Here is a 16,442-nt window from a genome sequence, read left to right on the forward strand (position 1 = left end):
ACCGTGCACTCAAATCTCGCGATACTTTATGTGGACGGCCTTTTTCCGGCTGCCTCCAAGATGGTGCGTAAATATTGAACCAGTCAATGAAATTACATCCAGTAAAATCGACTACATCTATCTGTTTTCTAGTCTCAGACTTCTGATTACAATAAAGTATTATATACTTGTTCATTTGATGTACCTATTTGTTCATTTTGAAATTTGTAAAGATGAAAATTCGCTCTATTTACGTGATGTCATTGAGGTCGTTTTGCACATGATTCGCTTCGTGCAACGTGAACGTACTGGGATCTACGTACGGTACATGTGTATTCATAAGTTTAGACGATGCATGTGTAAATGTCGGTGCGCAGACCAATATCGTTTATCCCTGAATGTATGATATCTTTAGATTTATTTTGTGTCTCTTTTCAATCTCACAGCCTAAAGCAAAGAAACCCGCCAGGGGGAAGAAGGTGGCCCCAGCCCCCTATGCTGCTAAAACAACAGCACCAAAAAAGGTGGTCAATCCTCTTTTTGAGAAGAGGCCAAAAAATTTTGGAATTGGTAAGTGTAGAATTTATACATTGTGTTCAAATGTTTAAATATATAAGATACAGTATCCAGTGCAGCAAACTAATGTACAACTGTTGGCAGTGATAACATTGATCTAAACTTCTAATAATGCAAGATTTCCCAAATCCCATGTTATATTTTGTTGTGTCTTTCATTCAGCTTTTAATGTTTTGTAGTTTTCTGTATGTGCTGCTAACACGTGAAGATTTTGACAAGTAGAGGAAAGAAGCAAAGCATCATTACTAATGACATGATGTGTTCACTGTAATAATTGTTGTACTGACATGATCAACAAAACTACAAGTCAATTGCATGTGTGCCAAACCAGACTGCATGCTTACTGAGTTTTAATTAATGTCTGATGAATGGAAGGCTAGAATCACAACTGTATCACAACTCTAGATCTTCCATTTGTTGGGAAGGCTAAATTGTGCCAAGTCTGTTGATCACATATATAGTACACACATTTAATATTAAGGGATGTCATAAACAAATGTGGCAGCCACTGAGTTGCAAACCTGGCAAGTTGTACTCTTAAGCCATGGAAAGTCATTTTATTCGTTGTACCCCCATGGCTTGCTACAGAGAAAGGCTTCTCCCAGTTTTATCAGATGTAGGGGTAAATTACTATCAAACAGTGGATGAAGCAGATCTGCTTTGCTGGTCTGATCTGAAATCAGCATTGGACTTGTAGCATTGGTTTGGTCATATGTCACTGTACAAAATAGACAAACAAATTTTGAGCTACACATGTGTACGAGTAATCACTTGTCAAAAATGTATTTTACAAAAAGCAAGCTAATGCTTGGAATTTTTGCTCTGTATACCCATAGGTCAAGACATCCAACCCAAGAGAGATCTAACAAGATTTATCAAGTGGCCAAAATATGTACGTCTTCAACGTCAAAGGGCTGTTCTTTATCAGAGATTGAAAGTACCACCAGCAATCAACCAGTTTACCCAGACTTTAGACAGACAAACAGGTAAGAGCAACAACAAATTACTCAGATTTTAGACAGGGAAGAACAAACAACAATATACCTCTGTCCAACCTCATTAGCAGCAATGGTTATTCATATTCTTTGTTTACATATACTGTCATTCTGATAAAGTGGACAAGTATGCAAGTCTTGATCATCAATATGTGTATTGGTCTTGTCACTGCCTTCAAACAAAAGATGTAAGCCGTCTTGTAAAAAGATTTGTATTGTTAGTGCTTCATCTATGTCATGCATTTGTTGTAGAGTCGTGAATTATCTCTTGGAATGAATAAAAACATCAGGGTATTATACTGTACTATTTTATTCATTCTGTTAAGAAAAATGCAAGGTACAGAAAGAGCCTTGTCAGTATCATGAGTCGAAAACAAAATGAAATCCTTTTCACAAATGTTTTCCTGCTCAATGAAGGAAAACATTTGGGAATAAAAAAAATCTGCCTGTGCAACCTTAATTTAAGGAAAATTAGAAAAATAGTGGTGATATTTAATGAATTGTCTCATATTTTGAGCATCACAGAACCAATGATATAGACCTATATTAATGTGATGTAGGAGTAGTAAAGACATCCCATATTTTCTGTTCAAACGTGTTGATTTGGTTTGTTCTTGGATGACACTCACCAAAGTAAAAAAAAATTATGTCTGTGATTTTATATGAAAGAATTCTCCCAATATTTAGGATGTATATATCTTTTAATCCCCAGCTACTCAACTTTTGAAGTTAATGAACAAATACAGGCCAGAAACCAAACAAGAGAAAAATGCTCGTCTGAAAGCTAGAGCTGAAGAGAGGACTAAGGGTAAAGATGATGTCCCTACAAAGAGACCACCAGTCATCAGATCTGGTATCAACACAGTAACTTGTCTGGTAGAATCCAAAAAAGCACAACTGGTTGTTATTGCACATGATGTTGATCCTCTTGAGGTGTGTAACTCAGTCTTTTCTTTTCTAAGACTTTACATTTGCCCATTTCTAGGCCAATAGCAATGATTTGAAAATTGAAAGACAACCTTTGCAACAATAGCCTAGAAATGCTGCTGTTCAGAACTTGTTTACTCAGTTGTAGACAATTAAAAACTGGCTTTGCAGGTGCCGAAATCTTCTCCTTATCAAACTGACCATGTTGATACAAAATAACATCAAGTGCCTCTGATGCAGGTTCATGCCATGTTCTTATCAGTTTGTTTATGTCTGTGAAAGTTAGTCATTTTGCCATATACAATATGTTTGACTTTCACAGACATAAACAAACTGATAAAACATCACCTGAATCTATATCTGAGGCATTGTATGCTATTTTGTATCAGTGTCTGTTAGTTTGATGAGGAGACTTCAGCACCTTCAAAGCTTGTTTTAATTGACCACTACTGATAAAGCAACATTCGGATCAGAAGCATGTCTAGACATCTATTGCAAGGGTTGTAATATGTTGCTAAAGATGTAGGCACTCTTGGTGTATTCATGGTTCTCTGCCATGCTAGTTTGCTAATAAGGTAGCAAGCATACATTAAATTGAAAAGATACCTTGATAAATAATAATTATGTCACCTCCCTGTGTACATACTTCTAGTTCTACATAAACTTTACGTAAATTATTTTTTCAACTTGTTGGACATCTTTTGGTGTGTGTAGTATATTTATTGTTAGCAGAAAGATTGCTTGTACAATATAGGACATAAATATTTATGTTGTGTAGATGTCACATGACATGAGCACTTCAATATTACATGCCCTGCTGCAATGATGCTTGAATTTCTTCACCTGAAGACACTGTGTTGATCAAATAACGAGCTTTTTAATACTGAGCAGTAACAAGGGTAATCACAAAGATGAGTTTAAATATTTGGTTATTGAGCTAGTTTGGTTTGAATCTAACTCTTAACATCGCCATTTTCAGATTGTCATCTGGTTGCCTGCTCTTTGTCGTAAAATGGGTGTACCATACTGCATTGTGAAGGGCAAAGCCAGACTCGGAAAACTTGTCCACAGGAAGACATGTACAAGCTTAGCGATAACAACTGTCAACCCTGAAGATAAACCAGCCCTCAACAAAGTGGTAGAAGCAGTGAAAACCAACTACAATGAAAGGTTTGAGGAGGTAAGTGATGCCAACATAAGTGTTCATGTAGTTGATGGTTGTAGAGAAACTGGAAGAGACTTTAACTTATCGTTGTGGGATACTTATTATATAATCACTTAGCTGTAATTACTGGTTGTACAGAAACTGGATTATGGATATTCAGCATTTGAATAAATTCTAACTAAATGTGGAGACACACATCATTATAATGATATAATACGGATAAGTACGTTTATGGTTTTCATGAAACTTTCAGAAAGTATACAGTCAAGTTATTTGCAAGATGTTCAGAAATTATTGACTTGCAGCAAATACCACTACTTGTATATCTTGCAGTGACACTGCATAGAAACCAAAATTCATTGGAAAAAGTCGTTACTTGCAGGAGAATTATGAATGTGGTAGCATTATACTTGTCCACCTAAGTAGAGTCTTATTATAATTCTGGTACATGCAATCAGCTCTTGCCCTTTTGCGATGATGCTTGAATTTCTTCACCTGATGAAATCATGAAGAACTAAGAAACGAGCTTTTTAATACTGAGCTATAACAAGGGCATAACAATAATGTGTAAAAGTACTTGTGGCAGTTATTGGTAGACGTGAGTGATATTTGACATTGTCTCTTTGTCTCTCCACATTAGATCCGTCGTCACTGGGGTGGTGGTATTATGGGTGCCAAGTCCCAGGCAAGAATCAACAAACTTGAAAAGTTAAAGGCTGCAGAATTGGCCAGCAAGATGCAGTAATCTTATGGCTTCTGACATCACTGTATTTTGACGAGAAAGTGAAGTCTGTAATTTACTGTGAAAATAAACCAAGTATTCTGAAGAGAACTTGTGTATGTGGTGTGCGTCCATTACTATTAGTGTGAATGCGACACTCAAAGCAGGACAGGCCATATGCTGTAGACACATATGCACAGCTTACAGTCCAGGCATACATAGGGGATTAGCCTCTACGATTGATGTTATGGTCTTCCATCTTGTGGAGGCTTAGAAATGGGACATGGCACACACCATTGAACATGTTGTGTTATATCACAGAACACCAGGTCACTGAATCAGTTGTCTGGTGTTCTTCAGTCTTGCCAGGGAGTCCCAGATAAACACATTACCAGAATTTATCTACTGCACCTGCCTTACATTTGACTTAAATTGTGTCACACTCAAAATAAATTAGCAGACCTATCTGAACTGAGGTTAGGTAGTACTATGGCAATGTGTCCATCTGTGTGTGTGAGGAAGAGAATGAGGGCTGAATTTTTTTAGTATTTGATATGGATGGAAGGAGAAATTGAATGGTAATCCCCTACAAGAGAATAAAGTTGAAATATTAAAGTTTACCATATTCTCTTTATTCGGTGTAATGTAAACCAATGTACAAAGCATAATGATATAAAGTGATATCAGTTTTCACCTTGATATTGATGTCCTGATATTTGTGGACAGGATAGGAAAATTAACTCATCTCATGTTGTATTTTGATTTCCACATGATCAACACATCAAATAAATAGTCACAATTCCTGCAGTATTAAAAGCAGGTCTTCAAACTCCATACATAATCACCTTTTGTTTGTCACCCATATAAAGGATTGGAAGTCCATGTACAAAACTAAAGCACTACTAGTTGTATCAACCCTATACTGGTATGAGGTGTCAAATTCTTGCAAACCAGAGCTGACATTTCTTCCGCAGCACTGCAAAATATCAATATCACCTCTTGTGGTGTGGCTTTGAAGGTGCTGTTACAGAGGCTATGGTTTACGACAATGGAGGTACCAGGGTGGTATTATTTTGTTGGGCAGGAGATCCAATATTATTTTCATCTGACCACCACATATAAGTTTTACTGTTTGTGTAACAAAAAAACATGACATAGTTCTATATCAGATATTTTGTGTCCATAGACTGGTCTTTCAGTTTCTTGTTTGGTTCTTGTAATTTTAACCACAAAAGTGAATTCTCAAACGTTCATATTTCCGAACAGCTATAGCATACTAGAGAACACACATATTGTGATCATACTTGGTAACATGTAATTAAAATTTGTGTAGATTTGGATCTATAGTGGTGGTTTAATAAGCTTCCTCTTCTTAAAAACTGCCAAGTACCACATCAATGTTGTTGCTGCACATAGACTGTACCTACAAATAAACATATAAAATAATTGAGTTGAAATTTCACAGCTGATTGAAATATGTGATCAATGAACTCTTCTCCTCAGATATCACATTTTGGTATAACTTCTTAATCATGTATACACTTACCATGTAATAATATACTGCCAGTGTTCATTTCTCAAATTCACCCTTGTTTGGCCTCCAAATGGTCCACCTGGTATGGTGCTTTCTGAAAGGACAGTATAAAAACTTACTCAACTTCTATTCCTCATTTATACCTTAGAAAAGGGTCAAAAGAAGATTTTCTGTGCGAGTACTATTATATAATAGATTGATACCTTGGCAGTATTCCTCACCCACCCTGCCTACCAGCCATCTTGAAGTGTAGAATGTGCAGTTTTATATTGGTTTGTGTGTAATTGTATGAAACAGAGCCAGTGAACACTACCCTGCAATGGGCTGTAACTCACATCTATACATATACTTACCTAGATTAGCATCTACATATATTGGTTCAGTGCCAGCATACTTTGACATGGCATACACATCCCTATATAACCATCTATTGCGAGCAATGTCATTCTCTGGAGAAAAAGTAGGTCTCTGTAATATGAAATAAAGATATAATTTGACTACATGATGATAAAAATCCTCTCAAATGTAAAGAATGTTACTGAATGCCCTATAAAAAAAAAAAAAAGCAGATATGACATTGTGATGATGACAGTTTTTTTGCTAGAGGCAAGAAGAACAGACTGGCATTCTTGGCCAGCTCTGAAATCTCTTTGCTATTCTATTGCTAGTACTTACATTTTATGATTTCCTAAACACCTACCCTAGTACTCATAGCATGATTAGAACGATTCATTGTATAGATGAAGGATTTTCATGGACAGCCATGATGCTTGTTTATTTGTCAAATACAGTTGAACAATTTCATGATTCTACATAGTAATCAAGGTTATTACCTTTTCATGGCATCTTATGATTGCAACAATCTCAACTTCATCTTTAATCTGCAAGAAAAACAACAGAGGATTTGTTTTCACAGTGAGCAAAAGGATTTCCCTGCGAGATTGCATTGTACACTATTGGAAATAACATTGTAATTTGCCAGAAAAAAAACCCAGGTCTGATTTCACGGTGAGCACAATGATTTTCATAATGATAATCACTGAAGAATGCCTTGTTTTGTCAAAGTGGGGATTTGGAAGGACCAGTGGCAAAAGTGCACTGGTATGAGTACATTTCTGAAGGACACTTTGGGTAAAAATTATCACTACAACGTAAACAAGTTGCTCAAAAATGAAACTTTACACAGATGTAACACAACTAGTGAACAAGTCTAATCTAATTAATCTAATCTATTTTTAATCAAAAATAATTTGCCAGACTCCAGAGCAATAATTCTGCTCAATAGCACCAATAACGGTCAATCCACACCCTTGAAATAAACCTTTTAGGGAATGCTCCAATTTTGATTGGCTTGTACATAGACCCTCCACCAACTATGGAGAGTCTATGATTCAACTTATGAGTGGCTTGAGTTTGTCATTACAGCCATTATATGTATTGCACACAATTTTTGTTAAATTTGATAACAAGTGTATTTATTGCCTACCTGTCCCTGAGGTCTGCTTTCTGGATTAATCCTATCTCTAGGAACCCAGCCTCTGTTTACCAAAATATTTATCCTACAAAAGAAACAATTAAAAGATATTATAAGGACAATAAAATAGAATTGAAATTGTTTACCTTGATGAATATAGAGTTTATAGGAAAAATATCCTATCATAATGGAAATTGTTGATATTTCACATAATACAGGCAGCTAAAGGCTCTGTGATCTGCTGTGCCAGTTTGATTCTTGATTTATATTACTGGTACTATAAGAAGCATAGACACAAGTGAATTTACTACAGGGTCTATGTAAGAAGCCATAATGTATATGCATATTGGCTGCGGATTTATTTGGTAACTAAACTATGTTAATCAGGGGAGTATCACGAAAGTTGGGTCCCAGTGAGTGGCAGTCATGTAGATATGTAGATGTGTGTGTGTGTGTGTGTGTCTGTCTGTGTGTGTGTGTGTGTGTGTGTGTGTCTGTCTGTGTGTGTGTGTGTCTGTCTGTCTGTCTGTCTGTCTGTCTGTCTGTCTGTCTCTGAGTCTGTCTGGTCTGTACAAGTATGTATTCAAAACCAAAGTTACTGTAACAGTAAGTATACTTTTTAACCAGCATTTTTTTCAAAGTAGACCTTTACATATTTGGGACAATTACTTCAGATCTCTGCAGTGAAAAGGATGATGCTAATAGACCCCTGCCTGATGTACATAATGAAATTTATATCATATGATCAAATCTGATATAATTATGTCTTTCGCAACTGAAGAAGCCAACAGATCAAACCCTTACAAAAGTTCCATTTAGGACAAGATGAGAGATTGTGAGGAATACTTACCCTAAATCTGTGCAACGAAAAGGAGTGACAACCCAAGCCCCTGACTGACCACCAGAAGATATCAGTCCTCCACCTTCCTTTTCTCCTCCTGGTTTATTAAGTGTACGAGGTGAGACATAAATTTCCTTGGAATGATCAAATACTCCCTTTATCTTGACTCTTCTGTATTCCAGAGCTTTAAGTTCATCTGGACTATGGAATAAAAAAATGGAAATGATGAAAAGATGATGTCGTCAAAGAATGGAAATATTTACAATATCTAACTAATTACTAAGTGAATATTTTAGATAAATGATAACCTGTGTAAAGTTAGAAAGCAAAGGATATTACAGATTACTTTAATGTTTTACACCACCCAAAATTTGGAGAATTTTTTTTTTCACCTAAAGAATATTTAGTATCAATGCAAAACTTTTAGGGAAATTTGCAAAGTGTGCAAGTTTTAGTACTATTGGGGTGAAGTATTCAAATATCTAGAACTTCTTTATACAGGGTTCACTTTGGATTAGAATTACAATAATTTATGAGAGAAAAAGTTATCTGGCAGAGCTACAAAAAAGTTGGTCCAGAGCAAAAGAATGACCTTACATGTATCCTTGTATAGTAGTTCTATAGGATCTGTTGTTGATCTCTGATAAATCTTACTCTGTGGGTAGTTCTATAGGATCTGTTGTTGATCCCTCATAACACTTACTCTGTGGGTAGTTCTATAGGATCTATTGTTGATCCCTGATAAATCTTACTCTGTGGGTAGTTCTATAAAATCTATTGTTGATCCCTCATAACACTTACTCTGTGGGTAGTTCTATAGGATCTATTGTTGATCTCTGATAAATCTTACTCTGTGGGTAGTTCTATAGGATCTATTGTTGATCTCTGATAAATCTTACTCTGTGGGTAGTTCTATAGGATCTGTTGTTGATCCCTCATAACACTTACTCTGTGGGTAGTTCTATAGGGTCTGCTGTTGTCCTCATATGTAAATCTCTGAGCAATCCCAATTTCCACTTCCTCCTTTTTACTTGCCATGTGCCAAGACAGAATGTTGTAATAGGTATAATCAATAATGCATTGCCAAAGGTTGCTCCACCACTCTGTTCTGTACCTTCTACCTTGGTTGCTGATTGGCTATAATTCCTACCACCTTTGACCTTTGTTGCTGATTGGCTGAAATTCCTGCCACTCTTGGCAGACAAGCTTTGCCATTGGTTACATGCCTAAGACAAACAGATGTCAATTTCTGTTTTAATACCACAACAAAATCAAGAACTTCTGCCAGTATTTGTCACATATCACTGACGACTTGTGTACAGATGTTATAGAGTTAATCACTGAACTTGCATCTATTAAATTGACTATGTTTAGAAAATGCAGGCACATATAATAGCAGTTTTTCATTTATATATAATATATATAAATTATTTTAAAATCGTTTTTTGACAGTTGTCAGAAAACCGATCACTTCTATTGGAAGACCTTTTAGATTTGAAATATATATATAACTGTACTTGCACTCGTCACTATGCATTAGAGGTGGGTAACAAAAGTTTCACACAGAGAGCCGGAGATAGAGCAAAATAAGGCATAACAACTTACATTTACATGTACATTCCTAAGCCACACAAAAACCTTTCCGTTACGAAATGCCATTGCAATTGGAGTGTACTTATAACTTAACGATACTCTTGCACACACATGTACTTGACAGAAAAGAGTCGGCTTTCACTAAATTACATAGGTATGCAGCAGCCGAAAAATAGACATGTTTCATAAACCTAAACCTTTGACCAGGAAGTACTAAATGAATTATGGGTAACTGAGTTCCAATCATGGCGCCCGGTCAGCGTGAGTTGGAAACATTGCAAAAACAGCTCCAGGAAGAACTTGACAAGCTGAAAAATGTTCAAAAAGGTACTGTGGTCACGTAGCAGTTTACAGGGTTGTAATTCTATCAAGATTGTTACATGATTGGTGTATCCTTGGTAACCTAGCGAATTGATCAAGGCTAACAGTATCACGATGATGTCTGCATTTCATTGCATGCCGTTAGTGCATGCAGTGAATGGCAAAGGGTCTACTCCCGTGTAGAACAGCAATGAACAGTGCATCGACGACTATACAAAATACACGATTACATTCAAGTTACAGAGAGACGGTTAGATTGGGGATTGTTTTAGATTGTATTCATTAATCAGGAAATACATGTATTTGACCTGGGATTGAGATGTCAAACATTGAAACAAACACTGTTCTGTATTACGTTCCTTCCTTTCTACAAAATTCTAGAGAGAGTAGCAACCATACCCAATAATAATTACAACAATTTATGATAAGTAGACCGAAATAAGATATCCGTAGTTTATGACAAATTATAAATTATGTTTATTAGTCACTGTAATGCATCTGTAGTGTCATTCTCTACTCATTTCAAGCACTTCATTATGGCTAGTATTCACACATTATGTCAAACATGTAATGATGTATATATTAAATTTCCCGTCGTTGGGGTTGTCGCTTTTGAAATTTGGTTGTGTAATTTTAAGGTAAATCAACTGTACCCTCTTCCAGAAGCACAAAAATATAGTTCAAAACATTCTAAAATGTTAAGTTTCAATTTTAATGAGTTCGAAATTATTCTCCATGTTATTCTTGGATAATGTCCAAATATTAATAAATATAGCCATGTGATAAGGCTAGTCACTAACCACATCCAAACAAATGCAGGGTGACTCGATACTTAACAAGAGCATATATTCCTAGTATATAAGTTTTTTTTATACATGTTTTATCAGTATATTTCCTATAGTGAAAGGACTATTCTCTTTGCAAGGTCAAAAGTTTAGCAAGATAGAATCGTGTTCAAGAATGAATATCAATAATTACTTACATTGTTAGTCAATCATGGCATGGGCAATGTGAGGTTTTATCATTTACAATGACAGCAATGTACACTTAACACTTGACTTGCATTTAATAAAAGAGATGGAATGATTGTTAGTTTTTGATTAAGCACAGTGACATCTTAAAAGTGATGAAGGTGGTTGGTTATGGCAGAAGGAGGTACATATTACACAATGTTTAGCCCTGTAAAGCCTGATACCTTATCAGGTGTAATTACAGAGTTACCAGAAACTGAAGTCATCCATCTATAGCAATGATAGTGATAGCATTCTGAAAGTGGACTGCCATCAGTTCGTGATCTTCTACACAAATCTATAACCTGGTAGTAATGATTATGTGATTATTTCTTTTCAGATTATCAAAAAGCACTTGCTAATAGACAGCAATTAGAAGCACAAGTGAATGAAAACAAAATGGTTAAAGAAGTAAGTAGACTCTTAACATTTTCAATAACTCTCAGTCTGTAGTGAAATTGACTCCTCTCATCAAGAAGTTAGTGATGAGCCTTTGAACTAGATTGTAAGATGTGTCATGTTGTTCAGCCATAATCAGTCTTCTCTTTATGTGGATGCTGGCTGATAGGCGTGGCAGAACTGATCATATCTTACAGACTAGTCTAAGTGAGTGCTGGCTGGTAGGCATATCTCAACACATGGTATTTCACAGACTACCTGTGATGATAATTCTTTCAGTTTTGGAGAATCATGAGTTTCCGTGATCCCATATCACATACATGTTTGGAGTACACATTCACAAAAAAAGTCACAAACATCTATAGCCAATTCAATATGACTGTAAGTTACAATCTGTATGTTTGCCATACAGTTTGGTACATGTTTTGACGTACATGCTGCTGACGGATGTCAGTTAGTTGTAAGTTATATGACATTACCGGTGATGTGAAATATTGTGATTTCTAATCAATGTATTCTCTGTATTTTCTTTTTCTTTTTCCCCCTAGGAATTAGACAGACTAGATGATGATAGTAATGTGTACAAATTGATAGGTCCAGTGTTGGTGAAACAAGACAGAGAGGAAGCAAAGCAGAATGTTGCAAAAAGAATAGAGTATATCAGTGGTGAATTGTAAGTACAAGTCAGCTGTAACAATCACATTCTTCATATTGATCAAACTTTGAAACATTTAAAGTTTTACTATAATTATGTTCTACATAAAAATCTTCAGCAAGAATAAAATGCATGTGTGGTGGTGGTGGTGGTGGTGGTAGTGGGGCTAAAACAGTGTCATCAACTAAGGAAAGCCTCGTTTTTGCTAAGATTTTGGAACCCTGTGGTAATATAGGGGAAATCTTGTAATAGTTGCACTTTGAACCACAAATTTAGTGCTAACCCAGGTAAAATGACTGTGCAACTTAGATAGATTTTATCTGGTTAGTGCCCTTAACAAAAACATTGAAAATTATACAAAGGAAACACCCATGTCATACTTTAGGTCATGTATAGTTGATGGACTCAGAGAGAAAATTTGGTAATTGTGGTAAGTTTCCTGCAAGATATAGTATACCACAGTCATGATTAGGAACCGTGTTCCCTAAACTTAGTTAGGTTTTACCGCCTTTCTTCATCACAATAGAAACCCCAGCAAGAAATGTATACCCAGTTTCACTGCTAACGAAACATCTCTTTTTCTTAACAGGAAACGAACAGAAACTGCAATTAAAGATTTAGAATCTAAACAAGACACACACAGAGATTCATTAGGAAAAATTCAGCAAAAGTTCCAGCAAGCTCAAATTAAGCAAATGACAAAAGCATAGTCATGTAACAGCATCAATTGAGAAGTTTATCACACTGTATATTTGACACTTCTACTGTTGTCAACATACATGTTTGTTTTTTTTTATGTTTACCTACCCTGTGTTGTATAACTTTTCCTTCACAAACTCTCTATCAGTAGGTAGTGCTCAGTAGGTGGTGTAGTGTTCCTATGGACAGAATATTTTGACAAGCTACTTTCCATATCTGTAATTTAATTTTTTATTATTCTTGTATATTGCACATTCATTAGCAAGTGCTGACTTACCCACTCTGCCAAATTTTGTGTAAATGTGTAGCATCAGCTAGCCTGTGAAAAAAATACATGAAAGTGAAAATACACAACTTTACATAAGGAAGATCAGCATATTTTGCCTCCTCCAGAGAATAGGGTGTCCTTCGACCCAATAGAAGTATTGAAATAAGGCATTCTGTGTTTTTAGAGACAGCTAGCATTAACATGATAGATTTTGTTACTGGATATATTTCCAAGTGCATGGTCTGGGTTATATAAAAGTGGATTTAAAATGTCTCAACACTGATTTTTGAATCTAACAGTGTATGTTTATTAGCCAGCTTCCATGCCAGAAATAGATACATTGATTCCCAGGTACAGGCATTTTTGAAGCTACTTAAATGTACTTTGTTTTTTAAATGCTGATGTTGTACATGTTTCAAAACTTTGAATAAGCCATTTCAAATAAACCATGCCCTCAGCTGACTGCAGTGATGCTCATAAAGCAAAAGAAATAAACTTATCACAAATAGAAATGAAGTCTTCTGTTGTTGTTGTTGTTGTTGTTGTTGTTGTTGCTGTTGCTGTTGTTGTTGTTGTTGTTGTTGTTGTTGTTGTTGTGAAATTATAATCAAATGACTAGTAAAGTATTAATGACAGCATGGACAGCTGAAGTCAATGATGTCATATGAGTATTTGTAATATACCAAAGTATAAATTACTGTTGTACTGTCACAAGAGGGCACTCTTTCTTGGGTGAGTGTGTGTGTATGCATGCATGTGTGTGTGTGTGTGATTACATAGTAGTTATCTCTTCTACATCATTTTTAAGAAAGGTGTACTTCAGACAAAATACACCCAAACTATTGAAATGATTTCATTTGGATCATTTTTTCAGGCCTAGAGTCGACTGAAGGAAAGGTTGATATGCAAGATAAGTTTTATTTGAATTGTTTGTTTCTAAATAGTGGAAGAAGAGAATTTGTGTCATAAAGCTTCTACCAGACTATAGGGCTATATTTGTGCATTAATGTTATACAGTTGATTATGAAAATGTAAGTGATATGATGGAGAAAATATGTTTAAACAAATATTAAGTAGATGTAAGTGTAACAATCAATGGCACTATACATTCATGATTGATGGTAAATGTGGCTATCTGAAAGTGGTCAACTGGTTCATTAAACGAATTAATGGAGGAATGATTCATTAAAACAATATCCCTTCATATATGCTCACACACCTACTCTCTGCACACCATTCAGAATAAACTAATCTCACAAATATGTCCAAGATGAGGTGTTTAATACTTGTGAGTTAAAACTTGCCATGAACAGGAAACAAAGATTTGTATCCTACAATCTTGGCCAAAACTGAATGTGATCACATGATGTGTCCTGAATATCGAATACATGGTGTAAGTCGGCAATATTGATTGGTCAAAACTAAAATAGTCCCTTATCACAACTGTCAAAGTTGTAGCAAAAGTGTGGCAAAGTTTACAAATTTTGAAAGGTGTAATTTACTCTAACAAATCAATAAGCATAGTATTACAATTTACATATTACAAGTGTAGAGATTCACAAAAGGGATAACATTTAAATTACAGTCATAAGTGATTAAATCAAGTTTTTATGGTTAAAAATCCACAAAATATGCAGTTAGGCACATACTGCTTTAAGTTATCCTACCCTTTACTATAAGTGAGCATTACAACAAAAGGATTTTGACAAATATTTAGCATTTTTAGTGATCAGCTAGAGACTCACTGAGCTTCACATACACATGAAACAATCAGTGCACTGTGTAATTTTAACCATTGCACACTGACAATATGATAAAAGATCTGTGGGTACCACTATGCCCCTCTAAGCCAATTTGACATGGCACCGACTCGTAGCATTTTCTTGAAACATACTGAAATTTGATATTCCCTTATACTTTATGGTGACTTGCACAAAAATCCAGTTTTTATCATTTCGACACACAACAAAACAAAAATTGTCTTTTACTTGAGGATACTGTACTAGGCTAAAATACAGTTCATGTTGGTGTTATTTTAATCCATTCTCTACACACCAGTAGCTCCGCCAACTTACTAGTATTGTATCTTACAACCTGGGCCTGTACTGATATTTTTATATATCATAATAAAAAAAGTGTTCTCAAGCACCCATTGCTGAAATAACACATTTTTTAAAAACACTGTAAGCTACTATTAATTGATCGAAAAGCAAACACAACTGCCATATTTCCAACAAATGTATGGCTATCAAAGTGCAATATATTTTACACTGGCTGGGACACTTTCAAGTTTAAAAGTAATTCTAATCTTCACTGATTATTTGTTGCAATTCTTTCTCTACACTCCCAACAAATGCAGGAAAGTTAGCATCTGTCAAACACACCCTGATGAATTCCTGCATCTTTTCCTTTGGTAGTTCTCCCATGTTATTGTACTGGTATGCAATCGGTAGTACATTTGATGATTGGTCACACATAGATCTCGCCATATCTTGCAAGGATACTTGTCCATGCATTTGTTTGGCTTCGTTATCACCAGAACTTGATGAAGGGTCAACTTGACTCTCTCCAGTTCCAACACTCGAAGTACTACTGGTGTTTTTGATGCTGAAGAACTTTGTAAGAACACCACCACAATCTTCACACACTTCTTGTGCTGCTTTCTGTATCGTCTTCTTGAACTGAACACGAAAACGGCGGATTTCATTCTGAACTTTACAGGCAAACATGATACTGTCACCTTTACTAACACCTCTCATACAAGCGGATGCGTTGTGCAAAGAATAATTTTCATAAATTGTATTTCCACTGCTGATAATCATATTTTTGGACTCCAATAGAACTAACACTAGACTACGATTGTCATAGTGTTTCCATTGTCCGCCTCTTCCCCCACTCTCAGTAGCATTTGCTGTCGTAGACGATGACGAAGCGTTGAAATATCTGGCGTAGCGAGCGATTGGCCATGATTGGGTTGGAGAAACGTACATATTTGAGGCTGACAACGACGCCATGCTTCTCTGTCATTTCCTTCAGATCAAAAGAACCATTACAAATTCTCACTATGCATGTAAAACTTGATTATACTGCGTCCATGAACACACTCTAAAATACGACCAAATTAAAGGCTGGCGACAATCGAAAAAGCTTTAGATCTTTACGTTGATGAGTCTCCAATATACAATGTCCCGCTTGCAGACGACAGGGAGGATTGCGCCCTCAAGTGTCAACATGTAGGTAAGTACCTAGACGTACATGTGGACATGTATGGTAGACGTATTAAAA

At 35.8% G+C, this 16,442-nt stretch overlaps 4 protein-coding genes and 2 non-coding genes across 6 annotated transcripts; 4 read left to right on the forward strand and 2 right to left on the reverse strand.

Moving 5' to 3' along the window:
* Nucleotides 1–18: 18 nt before the first annotated feature.
* Nucleotides 19–4,474, forward strand: LOC144441100 (large ribosomal subunit protein eL8-like; the record flags this gene model as incomplete). The annotated part of the gene is made up of 6 exons (XM_078130630.1): nucleotides 19–63; nucleotides 426–549; nucleotides 1,392–1,541; nucleotides 2,263–2,483; nucleotides 3,457–3,657; nucleotides 4,283–4,474. Coding segments are annotated over 6 exons (846 nt in total), but the record flags the coding sequence as incomplete, so codon positions are not given.
* On the forward strand, nucleotides 3,295–3,369 carry LOC144441848 (small nucleolar RNA SNORD36). Its single transcript, XR_013481556.1, has one exon. It is a non-coding gene; the product is annotated as a small nucleolar RNA SNORD36 (small nucleolar RNA).
* Nucleotides 4,112–4,187, forward strand: LOC144441850 (small nucleolar RNA SNORD36). Its single transcript, XR_013481557.1, has one exon. It is a non-coding gene; the product is annotated as a small nucleolar RNA SNORD36 (small nucleolar RNA).
* A 596-nt stretch (nucleotides 4,475–5,070) lies between the features above and the next one.
* Nucleotides 5,071–9,996, reverse strand: LOC144441098 (surfeit locus protein 1-like). The gene is made up of 8 exons (XM_078130627.1): nucleotides 9,818–9,996; nucleotides 9,161–9,438; nucleotides 8,222–8,413; nucleotides 7,384–7,456; nucleotides 6,731–6,778; nucleotides 6,251–6,365; nucleotides 5,910–5,991; nucleotides 5,071–5,786 (listed from the first exon to the last, which is right to left on the reverse strand). Exons 1-8 carry the CDS (start codon nucleotides 9,869–9,871, stop codon nucleotides 5,705–5,707), a joined length of 924 nt encoding a protein of 307 aa, XP_077986753.1. The 5' UTR covers nucleotides 9,872–9,996; the 3' UTR covers nucleotides 5,071–5,704.
* Nucleotides 9,997–10,043: 47 nt separating this feature from the next.
* LOC144441132 (prefoldin subunit 6-like) lies at nucleotides 10,044–13,635 on the forward strand. Its single transcript, XM_078130665.1, has 4 exons — nucleotides 10,044–10,132; nucleotides 11,477–11,547; nucleotides 12,084–12,208; nucleotides 12,780–13,635. The coding sequence occupies exons 1-4, from the start codon at nucleotides 10,051–10,053 to the stop codon at nucleotides 12,898–12,900; spliced, it is 399 nt and encodes a 132-aa protein (XP_077986791.1). The 5' UTR covers nucleotides 10,044–10,050; the 3' UTR covers nucleotides 12,901–13,635.
* Nucleotides 13,636–15,460: 1,825 nt separating this feature from the next.
* LOC144441280 (meiotic recombination protein REC114-like) lies at nucleotides 15,461–16,171 on the reverse strand. Its single transcript, XM_078130839.1, has one exon. The coding sequence runs from the start codon at nucleotides 16,169–16,171 to the stop codon at nucleotides 15,461–15,463; it is 711 nt and encodes a 236-aa protein (XP_077986965.1).
* Nucleotides 16,172–16,442: the final 271 nt, after the last annotated feature.

This window comes from Glandiceps talaboti, chromosome 10 (assembly GCF_964340395.1).
Source record: "Glandiceps talaboti chromosome 10, keGlaTala1.1, whole genome shotgun sequence".
Classification (NCBI taxonomy): domain Eukaryota; kingdom Metazoa; phylum Hemichordata; class Enteropneusta; family Spengelidae; genus Glandiceps; species Glandiceps talaboti.

Coding starts and splice junctions, on each gene's coding strand:
- LOC144441098 (XM_078130627.1), bottom strand. CDS start 9,871: ATGGCATTTCGTAACGGAAAGGTTTTTGTGTGGCTTAGGAATGTACAT. Junction 8,414..9,160: donor CCTATAGAACTACCCACAGA/GTAAGTGTTATG, acceptor TTTATTCCATAG/TCCAGATGAACTTAAAGCTC. Junction 6,366..6,730: donor TCATAAGATGCCATGAAAAG/GTAATAACCTTG, acceptor TTCATATTACAG/AGACCTACTTTTTCTCCAGA.
- LOC144441280 (XM_078130839.1), bottom strand. CDS start 16,171: ATGGCGTCGTTGTCAGCCTCAAATATGTACGTTTCTCCAACCCAATCA.
- LOC144441132 (XM_078130665.1), top strand. CDS start 10,051: ATGGCGCCCGGTCAGCGTGAGTTGGAAACATTGCAAAAACAGCTCCAG. Junction 10,133..11,476: donor GCTGAAAAATGTTCAAAAAG/GTACTGTGGTCA, acceptor ATTTCTTTTCAG/ATTATCAAAAAGCACTTGCT. Junction 12,209..12,779: donor GAGTATATCAGTGGTGAATT/GTAAGTACAAGT, acceptor TTTTCTTAACAG/GAAACGAACAGAAACTGCAA.